Consider the following 14742-nt stretch of genomic DNA (forward strand, 5'->3'; position numbering starts at 1 on the left):
TCGGAGCCTCAGCGGCAGATAGCAGCAGCCACATTTTTTCTCATTAATTTTACGCAAAGCTGCCAAGTTAATTTTTCGCCCCGCCAACATAGCTTACTTCAGTTACCTTTGCTGTTACATAGCTGGCACTCAGTAGAATTGTGCATCACATGTTTAAAGGGAGTGTTCCACATTTATGTGCAGTTTTGAACTGAAATAATCATCTTGAAGACCTTTTGGTGCTGTTCACAGTACTTCTTCTTAGACCTAAGCCCCTGTTTCTGAGCTACACGCCCGAGAAAATGGAGAAAGGTATGGCTGGGGAGTATTTAAAAGTCACCTAGGCATTCATGACGTCATAATAACGTCATTCAAATCCTGCTATCCCATAAACCATGCGGTGATCAAATGAAAAAGAAATATGTCGAAGCGTTCCTATCCGTCGTTTGTGAGCGCGATTTCCACATGTAACGGCCATGAATTGGCCCTGAATCAATGTTGTGCGGGCACGATGATATAATCAAACCACGACGCCTTGAGGAGCATATTTACTACACAGAGAATTGCGGTGTCTAGAGCAGTCTTCTCCACTTAAAAAACCTACCAATGTTAAGTGAACTTGTTTTATCATATCTGCTTCTTGCTTCAATATCTTGAAATGTGAAGCTTTCCCTTTAATGCATTTTGAGTGCTAGCATATTTTGCACTATTTCATCGAAGTAGAAACAAAAGTTTACATTAATAATTAGTAAACAGCTGATCGCAGCATCCACCAAATCGGTCAGCCTACCGAGGCACTAGATGATCAGGGGACTTCTGCATTGGTTCAGGGCTATTTCCGTCCGCTCTCATTTGCGGAAGACCCCACACTCTTGTCGGGACTGTTGTTTCTGTTAAAGTACCGCTCCTGGTCATATGGTCTTGGTTACAAAATAGAGCCAATGGGCAACGTCATCATCCATATGGCAACTAGCCGCCGGAAGCCGGCTGTGCACAACCAGCAATGGAATTAAGTGTCGCGCTTGATTTTGATGGTATTTAGCAGCAACTTTAAACTCATTTTGCCATATTTTCTCCGAAAGAGTTAGCAACAAAGTGGCGTGATCTGCCATGATCTGGAGAAAATGAAAGTTTTCTATGCGTGCAAATACGCACCTCGCCTAGTTTTGTAGGGTCGCACACAGAAAGGCGGTTCCCGTAAACAAAACAAAAAACATAAGAATTTTAGTTTGTAATGGCTGAAATCCGCGTTCTTGGAGTGGACCAAATCTCCTGGGGGCCACATTTTTGCGTTCTCAACCCCTTGACGTAATCTAGGATCCGCCACAGACATAACCCATTGCTATACGCAACAAATAATCACCTTCAAGCGATGTTTGATGAAATTGTGCGCAGTTCACGTTTTCTTGCTTTCTCTGCGACTTACCTCGCGGACAGGTTCATCGTGGGATACATACGACTCACTCTCCTGGTCCTCAGTATGGCGACCAGAGCTAAGCACGCGGAAACATCAAAAGTGTTGTTTTATCCCTGGGCGTTGCTCTGCTTTGATTTCCAGCTCGCGCCCTCCCTTTTCGCTTCTGTAGAAAACACACACACACACACACACACACACACACACACACACACACACACACACACACACACACACACACACACACACACACACACACACACACACACACACACACACACACACACACACACACACACACACACACACACACACACACACACACACACACACACACACACACACACACACACACACACTATATATATATATATATATATATATATATATATATATATATATATATTGTCATTCTCGCCTCGTGATTTTCAGCGTTTCTGTAAGCCGCACTAGCTGCTCCATATCCATCCATGTCATCTTGTGCATCTTGGCTTTCATTCTTTTCAGTGACGTAGCTGGCTCTCCTTCGTTGAATCCGTTTCCTTTTTGCCATAAACTTCAAGGAAGTCCAAGGAAGTCCACCGAAATTCTCAAATAACGTGAGGTAGAGTAAATGGCCTATGGTGCGCTTTCGCTTCGCTACTCCTAAAGCGTGAGGTAGTTAATTTTCCTCACACTTTCTACGTAAGTGTTAAGCGAATTTGCGAGTAATATTATGCTTATAAACGAGACGGCATTAATATCCTTATTTCTCGTAGAATAAACCAACAATGGAGAGATAGATGAATTGATATTTCTGCTGGTATTCGTTTGAAAATATGAAAACATCTGTCTTCCCATTCTATGGTTATTCGACGAGGAATGTTGCTACTGACACTGTCGTGTCATTTTGACAAAGACATGTAGTCGAAATATCCACGCACCCATCTTTTCATTATCCTTGTTATTATACGAGGAATAAGGCTATTACTACGATCTCATCCATACACCTCACATTCATGTACATCATGAGCGCAAAAATGATTCCCGAGTTCCAAGTTTGCAATCAAACCGAATTTGACATAGGACGTTTGCAAAACCCTGCAAATGACAATTTGCTTCCAATGGAAGAGTCATGGTGTAACTCATATATCAAAGAGTGTGCCTTCAACGATTCCTGAGTTTATTTGGGTGCCGTTGAGTCTCAAATCAATTAACATAGAGTGAATGGCATCCTTAGAATGCAGGTGCAATAGAGAATCGCATGATACTGTGGTGTGCATACCTTGAAATACACCCACTGAACGGAGAAGAATTACCCGAAGTCGTCCCATTCCACTGTAAAACGAGGTCAATAACGGCACTTCAACACACTTCACCGCCCGCTTCTTTAGACTGGCGGCAGAGTTGAGGGCTTCAGTCGAGAACGCAGTGGACCAAAACGTGGAAAACCCTTTGCAGAAGACATTGTAAAGGTTGCAAACATCTTCCTCGAAACCCCACGAAGTCAATGAGGAGAATCATAGCATGGTACGATAAAAATTAAAAAAGAGAATTGGATGACTGTCGTGCGAATTATGGTTGCACCAAACACTGAGCCTGAGGGTTGCAGCAACGAAAGATTTATTTTTACGAGTTAGGTTCTGTTGCGAGTGCACCGCTGAATCCAGTTTTGTCAACAACATTTGGCTCAGTGACGGAGCTAACTTCATGCTGAATGGAGGTCCGATTTCATGCATGGAGCATGGAATTTCATGCTAGCTTGGCATCCTAAATTCGGGACCCGGATCGACACCACCCCAGACGAAATGGTGAATTAGCTAGTGTACCCTGAAAATGCTGCTGCCGCGTGCGCTATCAGCTCGGACGGGATCATCGGCCCCCTTTGATTCAGAAATTGCCGCAGGGCGGGATCATCAGCCCCTCTTGATTCAGAAAAGGCCGCAGCTCCGCCGTTACAACCAACAAGCCGCGTTACGTCAAGCTACTCAATCGCTTCTGGAGCAGCGTCTGCAGACACCGCCTAGCCCCCTCCCCCCCCCCTCCCCAGAACGCCATGCGGCTTCAGAGAGGCGGAGGCACGCCCATCATGTCCAGCATGGTGCTTCATTGGCTGGAGCGGGGCCGCTCTGTGCCAGAGGCGTTTGGGTGGTCATCTGGAGCAGGCCTGAAACTTAGATATGAAACTGACTTGTACTCGGACTTGCATGACAAATGCTTTTATTTTGTTCTTCACGGGTTTGTAAATTCGCATGATGTAATTGATGTATATTGATGATGTGCAATTGATGTACATTTGCATTTTCACGATGCTTTTCCGTCATGAGACATATAGGTATGACATTTTTTGCACTCAGTCAGTACCGAAGTCGATATAAGCATGCTTAGGATCGGTAATAAACCGCGTTTTTGCGCAAAAAGCATCATGCGTTTGTTCTGCAGTTTCCGCACTCGTTTTATTTTCGTCTTCTCTGGGTTTCTCTTTCAGGTGAATCTTAAAAAGCATGTGTGCTACACGTACCGCGCAGTCTGATGGTCTCATTCCATGGCCCGGCTAACGAGGAGCAAGGAGCACCAGTGGAATATGTCACATTGTCTGGAAATATAATACAGTGATGGAGCTGACCTCTTTGCAGGCACAAAGGCTTCATCAAGGACTATCCCAATGGCGAGCTAGACGAACAGGTGAGTGGTCACCGACCAGTGCTGTGAACAATAGTTTCTTTAATTTGTCTCGACATGGTTCAGAAAAGGGACAGTGAACTTGTATGATCAAGGGCGCATCTACGTTTGCGAAGCGCATAAGATAGTTGCATTGCTTCTTCACTGTCTACTAAGATGAATACGCGTATTTCTGCACATGTGGATGCATCATGAACTGGTAGAGTAGTCATGACTTTTCACGGTACTATTAGATCCGTAACACTGAAATGGTTTCCCCGCTTTGAATGTCGGCGGGCGTCCCATTGCCGTACTGTACAGCTGTTGGAATAGCACTGGAACTCGAGTCGTCCCACCGACGGTACTGCTTGTCGCCCAGCTCGCACTCGAGCTGGCTGGCCTCGCAACCGAACACGTGAACGCTGTAGGCCGCCAGCCGGCAGACGACTGCAGCTGGCAGGCACGGTGTCACCGTGGCGCAGCGTCACGCCGGCGCTTGGCAACAGTCACGGGTCGACATTTGTCCACACCCAAAGCGACTCGCTGTTCCGGCGCATGCCTGACTGCCAATAAGCGGATGCAAATTTGTGCTAATGACTCTGTGGCTGATGATGTACCCGGGAACAGTGAGCCGGAACGTGACAGGTCTACTGGAGCGACCCTCGAAGCTATGTCCGAGCGGCGTGCTACAGACGTGGAAAGGATCCCTGATCACTCACAGTACAAAGCGGACAGAGTCGGCCCGAACCACAGCCAACGTTGGACGCGTTAAAGGTTCCTGACAGTTTCGTTCTCCACCGCAGGGCTTCATCAAGATCTATAAACAGTTCTTCCCGCACGGCGACCCCACAAAGTTCGCCTCCCTCGTGTTCCGCGTGTTCGACGTCAACAAGGTGAGCGGAGCGATCCTGTCCGGCTTGGCCAGCCATGCAGCGCTCCCTGATGGCGACTTGGGCGGGCGTCTTACGTCATCACTCACTCCGGCCTAATTACGCGGGGTGCGGGGCGGGATCGCCAGCGGACAAGAATGGATCATCAGCTGATGAATAGGGCCGCCTGGTGCCCACCGACCCGTACAGTCCTGCGGATCTTACGTGCATGCCTACGTGCTCGCGGGAGCTGTCAGTCGTGCCGTAAGCCCGCGATGGTGGGCTGGAGGAGGCCCATGATCCGGTCGGCTGTTTTAGGTTGTCGGTGAACCTGACAACACAGCGCGAGCGTGAACGCAGCAGCATGTGGGTTCAGCGCAAGCGCATCCTATTCGTGCATGAACCCACTCCTTTACACAAAAGTATAAGATACAGAACATATTTCAAACGCCCCGATGGCAAATCCCGACTTTGTGCGCACATCCTTTGAATTGGTTGTACTTGGAGCACATCACCACGTTCGAACTAGAGCGGTTTGAGCTCACGTTTGAACAGTTCTGTCCCACTGTGCGCTGCTGGGAACCGCGCCCAGCCGACATCTAGAGCGGACTGAAGCTGGCACAGGCCGCAAGCACGCCTCCGCACGGTGAGACGGTACGCGTCACCCGGCCTCGACCCGCCAGGAGCTGGCACGGGCCGCAGGCACGCCTCCGCACGGTGAGACGGGTCCGCGTCACCCGGCCTCGACCCGCCAGGAGCTGGCACGGGCCGCAGGCACGCCCCCCACACGGTGGGACAGGTCCGCGTCACCCGGCCTCGACCCGCCAGGAGCTGGCACGGGCCGCAGGCTCGCCTCCGCACGGTGAGACGGGTCCGCGTCACCCGGGCTCGACCCGCCAGGAGCTGGCACGGGCCGCAGGCACGCCTCCGCACGGTGAGACGGTCCGCGTCACCCGACCTCGACCCGCCAAGAGCTGGCACGGGCCGCAGGCACGCCTCCGCAAGGTGAGACAAGTCCGCGTCACCCGGCCTCGACCCGGCAGTCGCCCCTCGCCCAGACTGCACTCTGCCCTCCGCACTCGGCTGCAGAGGCCGGCTGGTCGTCCGATGTACCACCACTGCGTATCGAACACTGCTATGTGGTTCGCTACGGGTATAATTATCACGTTGCTGTGGTAACGATGTGGGAAATCGCTGTGCTCATGGCGCACGCACTTGTCGTGGTCGTATGATGTTGGTTATACGCAAATCATGGATATCGCTCGCCTTTTACACATCGCTGGGTCACACATTCCTTGCCGCGTGGGTACGCTCCTGTGTTTGCTGGGTCACACATTCCTTGCCGCGTGGGTACGCTCCTGTGTTTGCTGGGTCACACATTCCTTGCCGCGTGGGTACGCTCCTGTGTTTGCTGGGTCACACATTCCTTGCCGCGTGGCCACGCTCCTGTGTTTGCTGGATGACGGGTAGCGGAACACGACGTCGTATGAAAAACAATCCACAGCTATTGATCGACACGGACGCGTCGGTGGTGGACAGTGACGACAGCTCCTCCGCACCTGCCTGATATCCTGCGGTGGGGGGGGGGGGGGGTACGACCAGTCCGCCGATTTAATAATGCTTCGCAATGATTGATGTGATGTAAATGATAAGGATATATAACTATAGTTATTAAACAGTATTATACAATAATGTGAATATAGAGAGCTAAATAAATCAGACCTGCAGCTGACTGCGATTGAAGCAGGGACACAATTTTAGATTAGGGGTAACTTCCAGCAATCGTATTATTGTTGCCCCGATGCCAAACACGGACGGCATTTTTGAACAATTTTAAGTCCCTTCCAGTTACATAGAATGCCGTAGTGATGGAATGTACAAACTTATCATTTACAAACCCTGAACGACTTATCTATGTGAATAATGTTCATCGCTAATGCACTGGACAACCCACGGAGCGACAAATACAGCGAACTTTGTTTTCAACATTGCTTTGCATGCAGGGCATTACCACACGTTCAGTATTGCAAACGTCCAACCTACCCAGTCTGCCCGAAAGCTGCTTGGGTTCCACTTCAGCGAACTTCGTGGCTCTGATGTCTTTTGCTAAACTGTCGTGAGAATGCATTGCACATGGGTCTTGGGGTTTGTCGTTTTTAGATAGCCATGCTAGTTCATATGCAGGCAAACATTGCATGTGTTACATGTTCGAGAGATCGTGACGTATTGCTTGGGCAAGCTTCGGCCGAATAGTTTTAATCGTTTGACAAAGGCTTTAGACTACCTCCGACGTCAGACGAATTTTGGTGTTGTTTATGTCGGTGGGTAGACAATAGGACCACCCGTACTGTACCGGTGTTTCAAAAGCATGCATCCTCGGCAAATGGACATGCATCTGCTTCAACGGAATCCGCTTCGCCCCTGTCTCCAGCCGCACGGTGTTGACCCCGACTCAGACTCACAGAGCGTGGATCCCTAGTCCGACTCGGAACAGCTCAACGCAAACTTGAGTCCATTCCGGTTCGGGTTCAAGTAGAAAGGCGAAATTCCAGATTTGATTCCGATGAAGTTTATTTCGGTAGCAGACGTTTGACTAGAAATGCAGGTTATGGTATTGCTAAAAGCTTGATAAAAGCTTGATAAATATGGTATATATATATATATAATATGATATATGATATGAAATGATAAAGCTTGATAGACATCTATTGTTAAATTAATACCGTTAGATATTGTGGTAGCCCGTTTGGTGCGCGTATGAACTATCAAACTCTGAATATATCCAAATGCTTATATTCATTGCTCAGTCGACTCACGGATGATTGTTGTGACTGCACCCCGATTCCGTCTCACAGGAAACGGCAAGGAATGTAGTATATCATGCCTCAATACAATTCACTTAATGGTGATAGTGACTCCACCTTCACCCGGAGTCAAGCATATGCCTACATGGAGCAACGCTAGCAGATCCAACATTTATCTTACTCCACATCTATGTCTATTCTGGCATCAAAACAAGGTCGTAACCTATACACTATTCATCCTTTTATGGACCTATGTCGTGTTACCAATCCGAGTGGTCGCGCACTAGTCATTTGTCCTTAAGGTATTACCGACAACACGTCAACAGTGGAAGAACGATGCTGTTATATGATGTGAAAGGTCCGAAAAAGTTGTCAGCAGCATGCTATATTCAGTATTGTATCATTGATTAGCACAATTTCTCATTTTAGCCCGAACGTTTTTGATTTTTTGAACAAGCGCCCACGCTAGGCAATGTTTGTTGTGTGACCTCTGACCCCACTATGCGATGGCGAAAATCCAGATCACAGAGGTTTAACGTGTTAAACGGAACGAAATTTCAACGTGTCGCAAAGCCCGACACGTGCTCTCTAGTCACGTGACCTTTACGCGACTAATGCCGCCGGTTGCAGGCTATCCCAGCTAAGCGCGAACAGCTAACACCTAAAGCGGATCAAACCCACCTAGGCATAGGTGGATGACTAGAAACACAGGCGCTCTTACAACTGAGCAATGGAGCTCAGTTACTAAGTGAACAATTGAGACCGGACGGATTATTGCATTAAATAAATTGTGGTGTCGCAAAAATTCTACAACAAGGCTTAGTCCATGTGATCAGTACATTCGTTGATTTGCGTGCTTATATTTTTTTTCAAAACGTCATTTGTGCGCACTTATGTGCCCAAAGCACACATGGCCAAAACACCCTGTTTTTTATTGGGCTCTCTTTGAGCCGACTGTTCGTATATTCCGAAAGCGTGCAGGAGCTTTCCTAACAGTCTTTGGGGCTCCTGAATTTCCTCCCTTAAAAACAATGACCTGTGTGACTATGTGAGGTATGTCAGGTACTATGTGACTGTAAGGTATGTGATGTAGAACCCCTGGTATGTGAGGTAAAATACGCGAGGTGGAGCCCCTGGCCCGCCTCATGTTGATCGCCATCAGTTAGCTTAAACAATATCGTTAGTGACTTACAGCTCGTGCTCATTGTCAGCCAAAGTGCTATAGGTGCAAAGTGAATCAGTCAGGTCCATACAGTACAGGTAGGCGGGTGCGCACACGTACATGTTACATGCGGGGAGAAAAGTTTGTTGGAGACCGCTCGGTAACATATTTCCGCTTTCACTCTTTATCTCTCTGCAATTTGGAGAAAACTCATTAATGTAGTAACATTGTCTCTCAAATTCCAAGAGGGTGCGATGGCCCCGTTCCCGTCCTCATTCTGTCGCCCATGGTGTGGCGTGTGTATGTGTGATGGTTTTGAAGTATATAATGATGTTTTCGCTTCCCTGTTTTTTGAGAGCTTTTCCAAACTAAAATGTCTCTCTGTTGTTTCAGGACGGATCGATAGAATTCCAGGAATTTATCAAAGCCCTCAGTGTGACGTCACGGGGGAACATGGATGAGAAGCTTGAATGTAAGTAGCCGTACGTAAGCCGCATGACACAGATTCTTTACAGTCGGCTTTAGTGTAAATGATCTGCAAAAGAGGCCACAAGCTAACAAAACTGAGGACAGCAACACGCTTTTTTATCGCGCCCATCACATCTCCGCGCACTAAAAGGAACGCAAAAGCGCACGCATTGAATTTAACTATAGCTAAGGCGCATTCGATATCGTCGGTATGCCTGGGCCGTTGGTGTTCCACATTACGTCATTGACAAAAGTATCGTGGTGTAGTCATCGACGTACCCCAGCACTGGTTTGGTGGTCATGTTCTACGGAAATGTCGAAGAGAACTTGCTCAGGGGGACTGCTGTTACCGCATTAGAAATGCCTTCTTGGCGTGAGAAGGCCGGAGCTGGCAATGGTCCAGCAGCGTCAGGCCCCACTGAAGCAGGAAAGCTTTTTGAAGGGATCTGGGTCACTGCATAGAAACAGCAAGACAATCTGGATCCCTGCACGGAGCGAGGCAGTCGTAGATCTCTGAACCGAACCTAGAGGGTTTGGGTGTCCCAGTTACTTCACCATGCCAACGGTTCATGACCAGTAAAGCTCAGGTGCGATCTCTGGAAAGGCTAATGTGGAGAAAGGTCATGCAACATGTCCAGACCCGGTGGTTTTCTCTGAAAGAACAACTTGAAGATAACTGCCGGTGCGATGATGGGCATATGCGAGTCTGTTCATGTCTTGTCAGGATTAGCCAATCCTTGTCGCATGATACGAAGACGACAGCCTTCAAGACGTTTTGAACCATTGAAAGAAAGTAGTAGGACCATTGACAAACTTGGGGAGAAGAAATCCGTGAGGAGACGCCGTGCGTAAGGTGTTGCTGGAAGAGAGGTACACCGACCAGGTAAGATGCGCCGCTTCATCTATGCCCCAGATGTACCCCGCCGAGGTTGTTCTGGTGAACAGAACTGAATCACTTGATACGATCAAGAATGGTATTCAACTGCTATTTTTTAAATTGGTAGCTCAGAGTTCTCTTCAGTAGAGTTCAGGCTCTGATTGCACGTACAATCAGTTCAGGCTCTGATTGTGTCGGTTTCAAATCAGAGTTCGGAGTTTCCGCAATATTGGAGGTGATAGAAGCGACGTTATAGAACAAACATCACTGATATTGGCAGTACTCGACGTGTCAAGTTGTGATGATCACGATTCGTGATCATAGCGCAGCTTGACAAATCGAATCGTGATCATTGCGCAGCTGACACGTCGAATGCCGTCAGTATAACCTGAATGCCGCCAATATGGTATGATACGTTTGCCCTATGAACGTCATTTAACCAGCGCCTTCTGCTACATTCAAGACCCCTAACTCGGCATAAGAATTTTGAGCTCGTAGCAGGATGACCTCCGGACGACTCCCCGTGACAAGGTCTGGTAATAAATGCGTCTGTGAAACCACGGATCTTTTCGCGAGTAGCTAAGAATTCACGTGATCACAACTCAAAATATTGCCAGAGATGTCAGAGCTGTGTCTCATGACGTTCCCTCTCACCTCGGAACATCCGGCGAACTTTGTTCGAACTAAGGACAAAACTTCGAATTCACGTTTTTTTGTCGTCTGTTGCAAACTCACGGGGTCTCTGAGCCACGCGCCACTCCTCTCCATTTTCAGCCTGACGGGTGGTCTAAATGTTCTGTTGGACCTTGGGTCAAGAGCTTGCAAGGCCCTGCGTTGACAAACGGGACGATTGGGGTACCGAGCTGCCGCTGCTGCAGAGGGCATGCAAGGACGCCCACAGAGCAGGCCTGTCTTCCCAACCAAAACAATAACGGATCGCAAGATCCGGCTTTCTGTGGACCTGCTGTTTGGACAGGCTTCACGTATGGATCTGCCGTTTGGAACTCCAGGTTAAGTGTAGGCGTTTCTTTGTGCTGCAGAAACCAATCTACATACGGGTGACAGCTGTGGGCTTATGGGAGCAGAGGGCCTTGCAAACGCTACAAAGTTGTGAGAAACGCCGCTAAGAGACGTGTAAAAGCGATCAGGGAAAACACCTGACATCACGATCCTGAGAGGTGTGGTGGTGACGGTGTTTTGTGTTCAGCGGCACGTCGACGACGGCGCCCTTTTGCGTCCTCTTGGGAACGACACGCCACGTCTGCATTTTCACCTTAAAAGCATGTAGGTCAAGCATTGACACACACATTAACCGGCGCCCCTGTGCTGTTGGTCTGGCGTAGGCAACGGCGAAGTCGAGGTGTGTTAAAAAGGCGAAGATACCCGTGACGTAGCAATATGAGTCCTGCCCTTATAGTCGACGTAGGGGCACTGGCGAGAGATAGAGCCGTCTATCCGTTTCACAGAGATGGTAAGAGACCAGGACCTGTCCGATACACAGCCGTTCCCCACGTGTCGCACTGCGGCATGCCCTGGCCTGTCAAGCGAAATGGGTGCGTAGCACATATACCGCCTAAACGAAGCCTACAAATTACAAATTTCTGCAAGGGACTGCTGCGGCAGACGGACTCCCAGTTTCCCATTTGCAGCTTGATTTCCTGGAGGAGTCAATGTGCTGACCAAACGATGCCCGCCATGCGCCACGAGTGTAACTCAAGAGTTCCGAGCTGGCGTCTCGAGCCGGCACATTACTGGCCATTGGTCTCTTCCCACACGCGGTCTCTTCGCTGCAGCATCCGCCGACTCATTTCCTCTATCCCAAAGTGACTGGGGATGCGCATGAAGGTGATGCTGGTGTCGACACTACGCAATTGCTTCAGCTGCTCCCAGAGGGATCTCGCCAGGAAGAAACGGCCTCGCGACATCTGAGCGATAGCGATCAGGAAAGGAGTCGCTTGCCGCAAGCTGTGTGGTCGCATAGACGCCGATATTGAGATTTTCGCAAGCAGACTACGTAACGTGGCGATAGCAATGAATGTCCGGCACCTCAATGTGATTGACCCGTGCAAAAATGTGCCCGCCAGTATGGTGACCGACGAGAGAAACTGTTGAATGTCGGCCAGCAAGCGTCACTCTTACAACATCCTATGGCCAGAACCCGGGGTCTGGACATCACTTGTGAAATATCCAAACCGATTGAAACTTTCTCGGATTGACAACCTCTAGACATCATTCCATATTTAGTTTTAGGTTTTTATTTTGTTTTTTCGTATTTATTTTTTATCGTATTATTATTTTATCGTCTTTAGGTTTAAGTATAATAAGTGGTTTACCAAGAATAATGAAATGCAGGCAGGATTATCGGCATTTGGCCGTCTTAGCATTTTAGTACCACCAGGAAGTGGCAATAAACGTTGAGAGACTGGATGCATCACCACGGCATGTGTCAATATTGTCACGTGATGTTGAAAGCACGAACTTGGAGATGCTTCGGAAAAATGTTTACAAGCAGGGCAAGTAGAGAAGCGGCTAGCTGCAGGCTGATCTCGCGCAAGATCGCTGACAAGCTACCGTTCCGACCGCTCCCCCCCCCCCCTCCCCACACCCATCGTAGGTTCCGAGGGGCCCGAGGGGCCTTTCGAAACTTAAGGAGGGGGCACGTGCCTGTTGTGCCCCCTACTCGCGCTACCTGTCTGGTACTTGACCATTCTGTTGTGAAATGACACTGATTTGTTTTGCAGGGGCATTTAAACTGTACGACGTGGACAACGATGGATATATCACAAGAGAAGAGATGTATAACATTGTCGGAGCCATCTACGAAATGGTTGTAAGTATGACCGCTGACAGCGAATAGCAAAAGTCTCTCAGCGGTAAGGGGCAAACCATGCCGAAGAAGTGTCTACTTGCATTACCTTGACATGTTGCTGGGATATCTCCACTTCGAACGATTATTCCCTTTGTTATCGCTCCCCGTATCAATGTAAGTATGCCAGCTAGAATTTAGCTATCCGCCGGCTAACCTTCCATGATTTGTCCAACAGCGACGCCCGGTACTCTATGTCGTCATGCTAGCTTTGTTGCCGTGTTGTCACAGCTTCTGATGTCCTAATAACACCCCGTTTTGTCGTTCTTTAGTCTTCTGCGTGCTCTTGCAAACCCCTCTATCGTGTGCTAATGATGACGTACACAGCCTTTTTATTGCACTGAACGTTTATCATTTTAAGCTCAGAGCTTTTATGCTGAGTTATCGATCCTTCATTGAATATACCAGGAAGTACCAGTTAGATGGAAAATCCTTCCCCCTGCTGGATGAGTTGGGGTCTCTAGCGCTGATGGGATTAGCATGAACTTCAAACTAGGACCAATAGTCCACGCTAGCCTAAGGCCGTGCAAAGCGCTCGAGTGTGCGGCGGTAATTTGAAGGGTAACGCTATAACACCGTTCTCAGGGGCAGCAGGTGAGTGACGACGATGAGAACAGTGCCAAGAGTCGTGTCGACAAGATATACGAGCTGATGGACCAGAACGGCGACAATCAGCTCACCTTCGAGGAGTTCAAGGAGGGCAGCAAGACAGACCCGCGAATAGTCCAAGCACTCAGCTTCGGCGAAACGCCCTAACACAGCCGGTCGGGACACTGTGGTGACCGGCACTCCAGCAGTGCCCCGCTCGCGCACCGAGGAGGACCTTTTTTCGGGAGTGGCTCGTGACATGTGAGCGGGTCCATTTGGACAGACATCCAGCGGCCCCGGCTGTCCCCCGCACCGAGCCAACCGCCGCGTTCCGGTTGCTCCCAGTTGCGCACAGGCCCGGTGATACATGTGGACAAGTGAACGAATACTCCTCCAGCTGCGCTTTCGACCCAGCCAGCCGGGGCTCCTCCATCTGCGCGCACGGCCCAGTGAACAGCGCCCCTCCAGCTACGCTCTGCTTGCGCCTCAGCGAGCCAGGGCTCCTCCAACCGCGCATGCAGCCCAGTGAGGCAGAGCTCCTCCAGTCCAGCTGTGCCAGCGGACGAGCAAGCCCAAGTCCCTCCAGCTACGTGTGCGGCCTGGTGAGCCGCTTCCCATCTGCGCGTGCGGCCCGGTGAGCCGCACCCCAGCTGCGTGTGCGGCCCGGTGAGCCGCACCCCAGCTGCGTGTGCGGCCCGGTGAGCCGCTCCCCAGCTGCTCGTGCGGCCCGGTGAGCCGCACCCCAGCTGCATGTACGGCCCGGTGAGCCGCTCCCCAGCTGGGGAGCGGCCCGGTGGGCCGCTCCCCAGCTGCGTGTGCGGCCCGGTGAGCCGCTCCCCAGCTGCGCGCGCGGGCCGGTGAGCCTGGGACCCCCGGCGCACCACGTGGTCCACGCCGTGTCTGCGGCTGGGCTCCCGGCACGCTGGCCCCGCTGCGTGCCGCTCTTTGTCCCGGTCTGGCGGCCGCATCCAGTTGTGCTCGCTAGGCTGTGACCCGGGTCGGCTCGCTGCCCGAGCGATGGCGAGTCCAGTGTCAGTCTCTCGCCGGCTGTGCGAGCGGGGTGGCGTCGGGTGGG

General features: G+C 50.1%; 1 protein-coding gene across 1 annotated transcript in view; it reads left to right on the forward strand.

The window, feature by feature from the left end:
* Positions 1-14425, forward strand: part of LOC119103462 (frequenin-1) — a 33975-nt gene extending 19550 nt beyond the window's left edge. The window contains exons 3-7 of the mRNA XM_037227010.1: positions 4009-4057; positions 4837-4926; positions 9262-9340; positions 12955-13043; positions 13665-14425. Of these exons, the coding sequence (XP_037082905.1) occupies positions 4009-4057; positions 4837-4926; positions 9262-9340; positions 12955-13043; positions 13665-13835 (478 nt within the window). The 3' untranslated portion in view covers positions 13836-14425. The remainder of the gene's footprint in view (positions 1-4008; positions 4058-4836; positions 4927-9261; positions 9341-12954; positions 13044-13664) is intronic.
* Positions 14426-14742: the final 317 nt, after the last annotated feature.

This window comes from Pollicipes pollicipes, unplaced genomic scaffold (assembly GCF_011947565.3).
Source record: "Pollicipes pollicipes isolate AB1234 unplaced genomic scaffold, Ppol_2.1 Scaffold_5724;HRSCAF=6776_pilon_pilon_pilon, whole genome shotgun sequence".
NCBI lineage: Eukaryota > Metazoa > Arthropoda > Thecostraca > Pollicipedomorpha > Pollicipedidae > Pollicipes > Pollicipes pollicipes.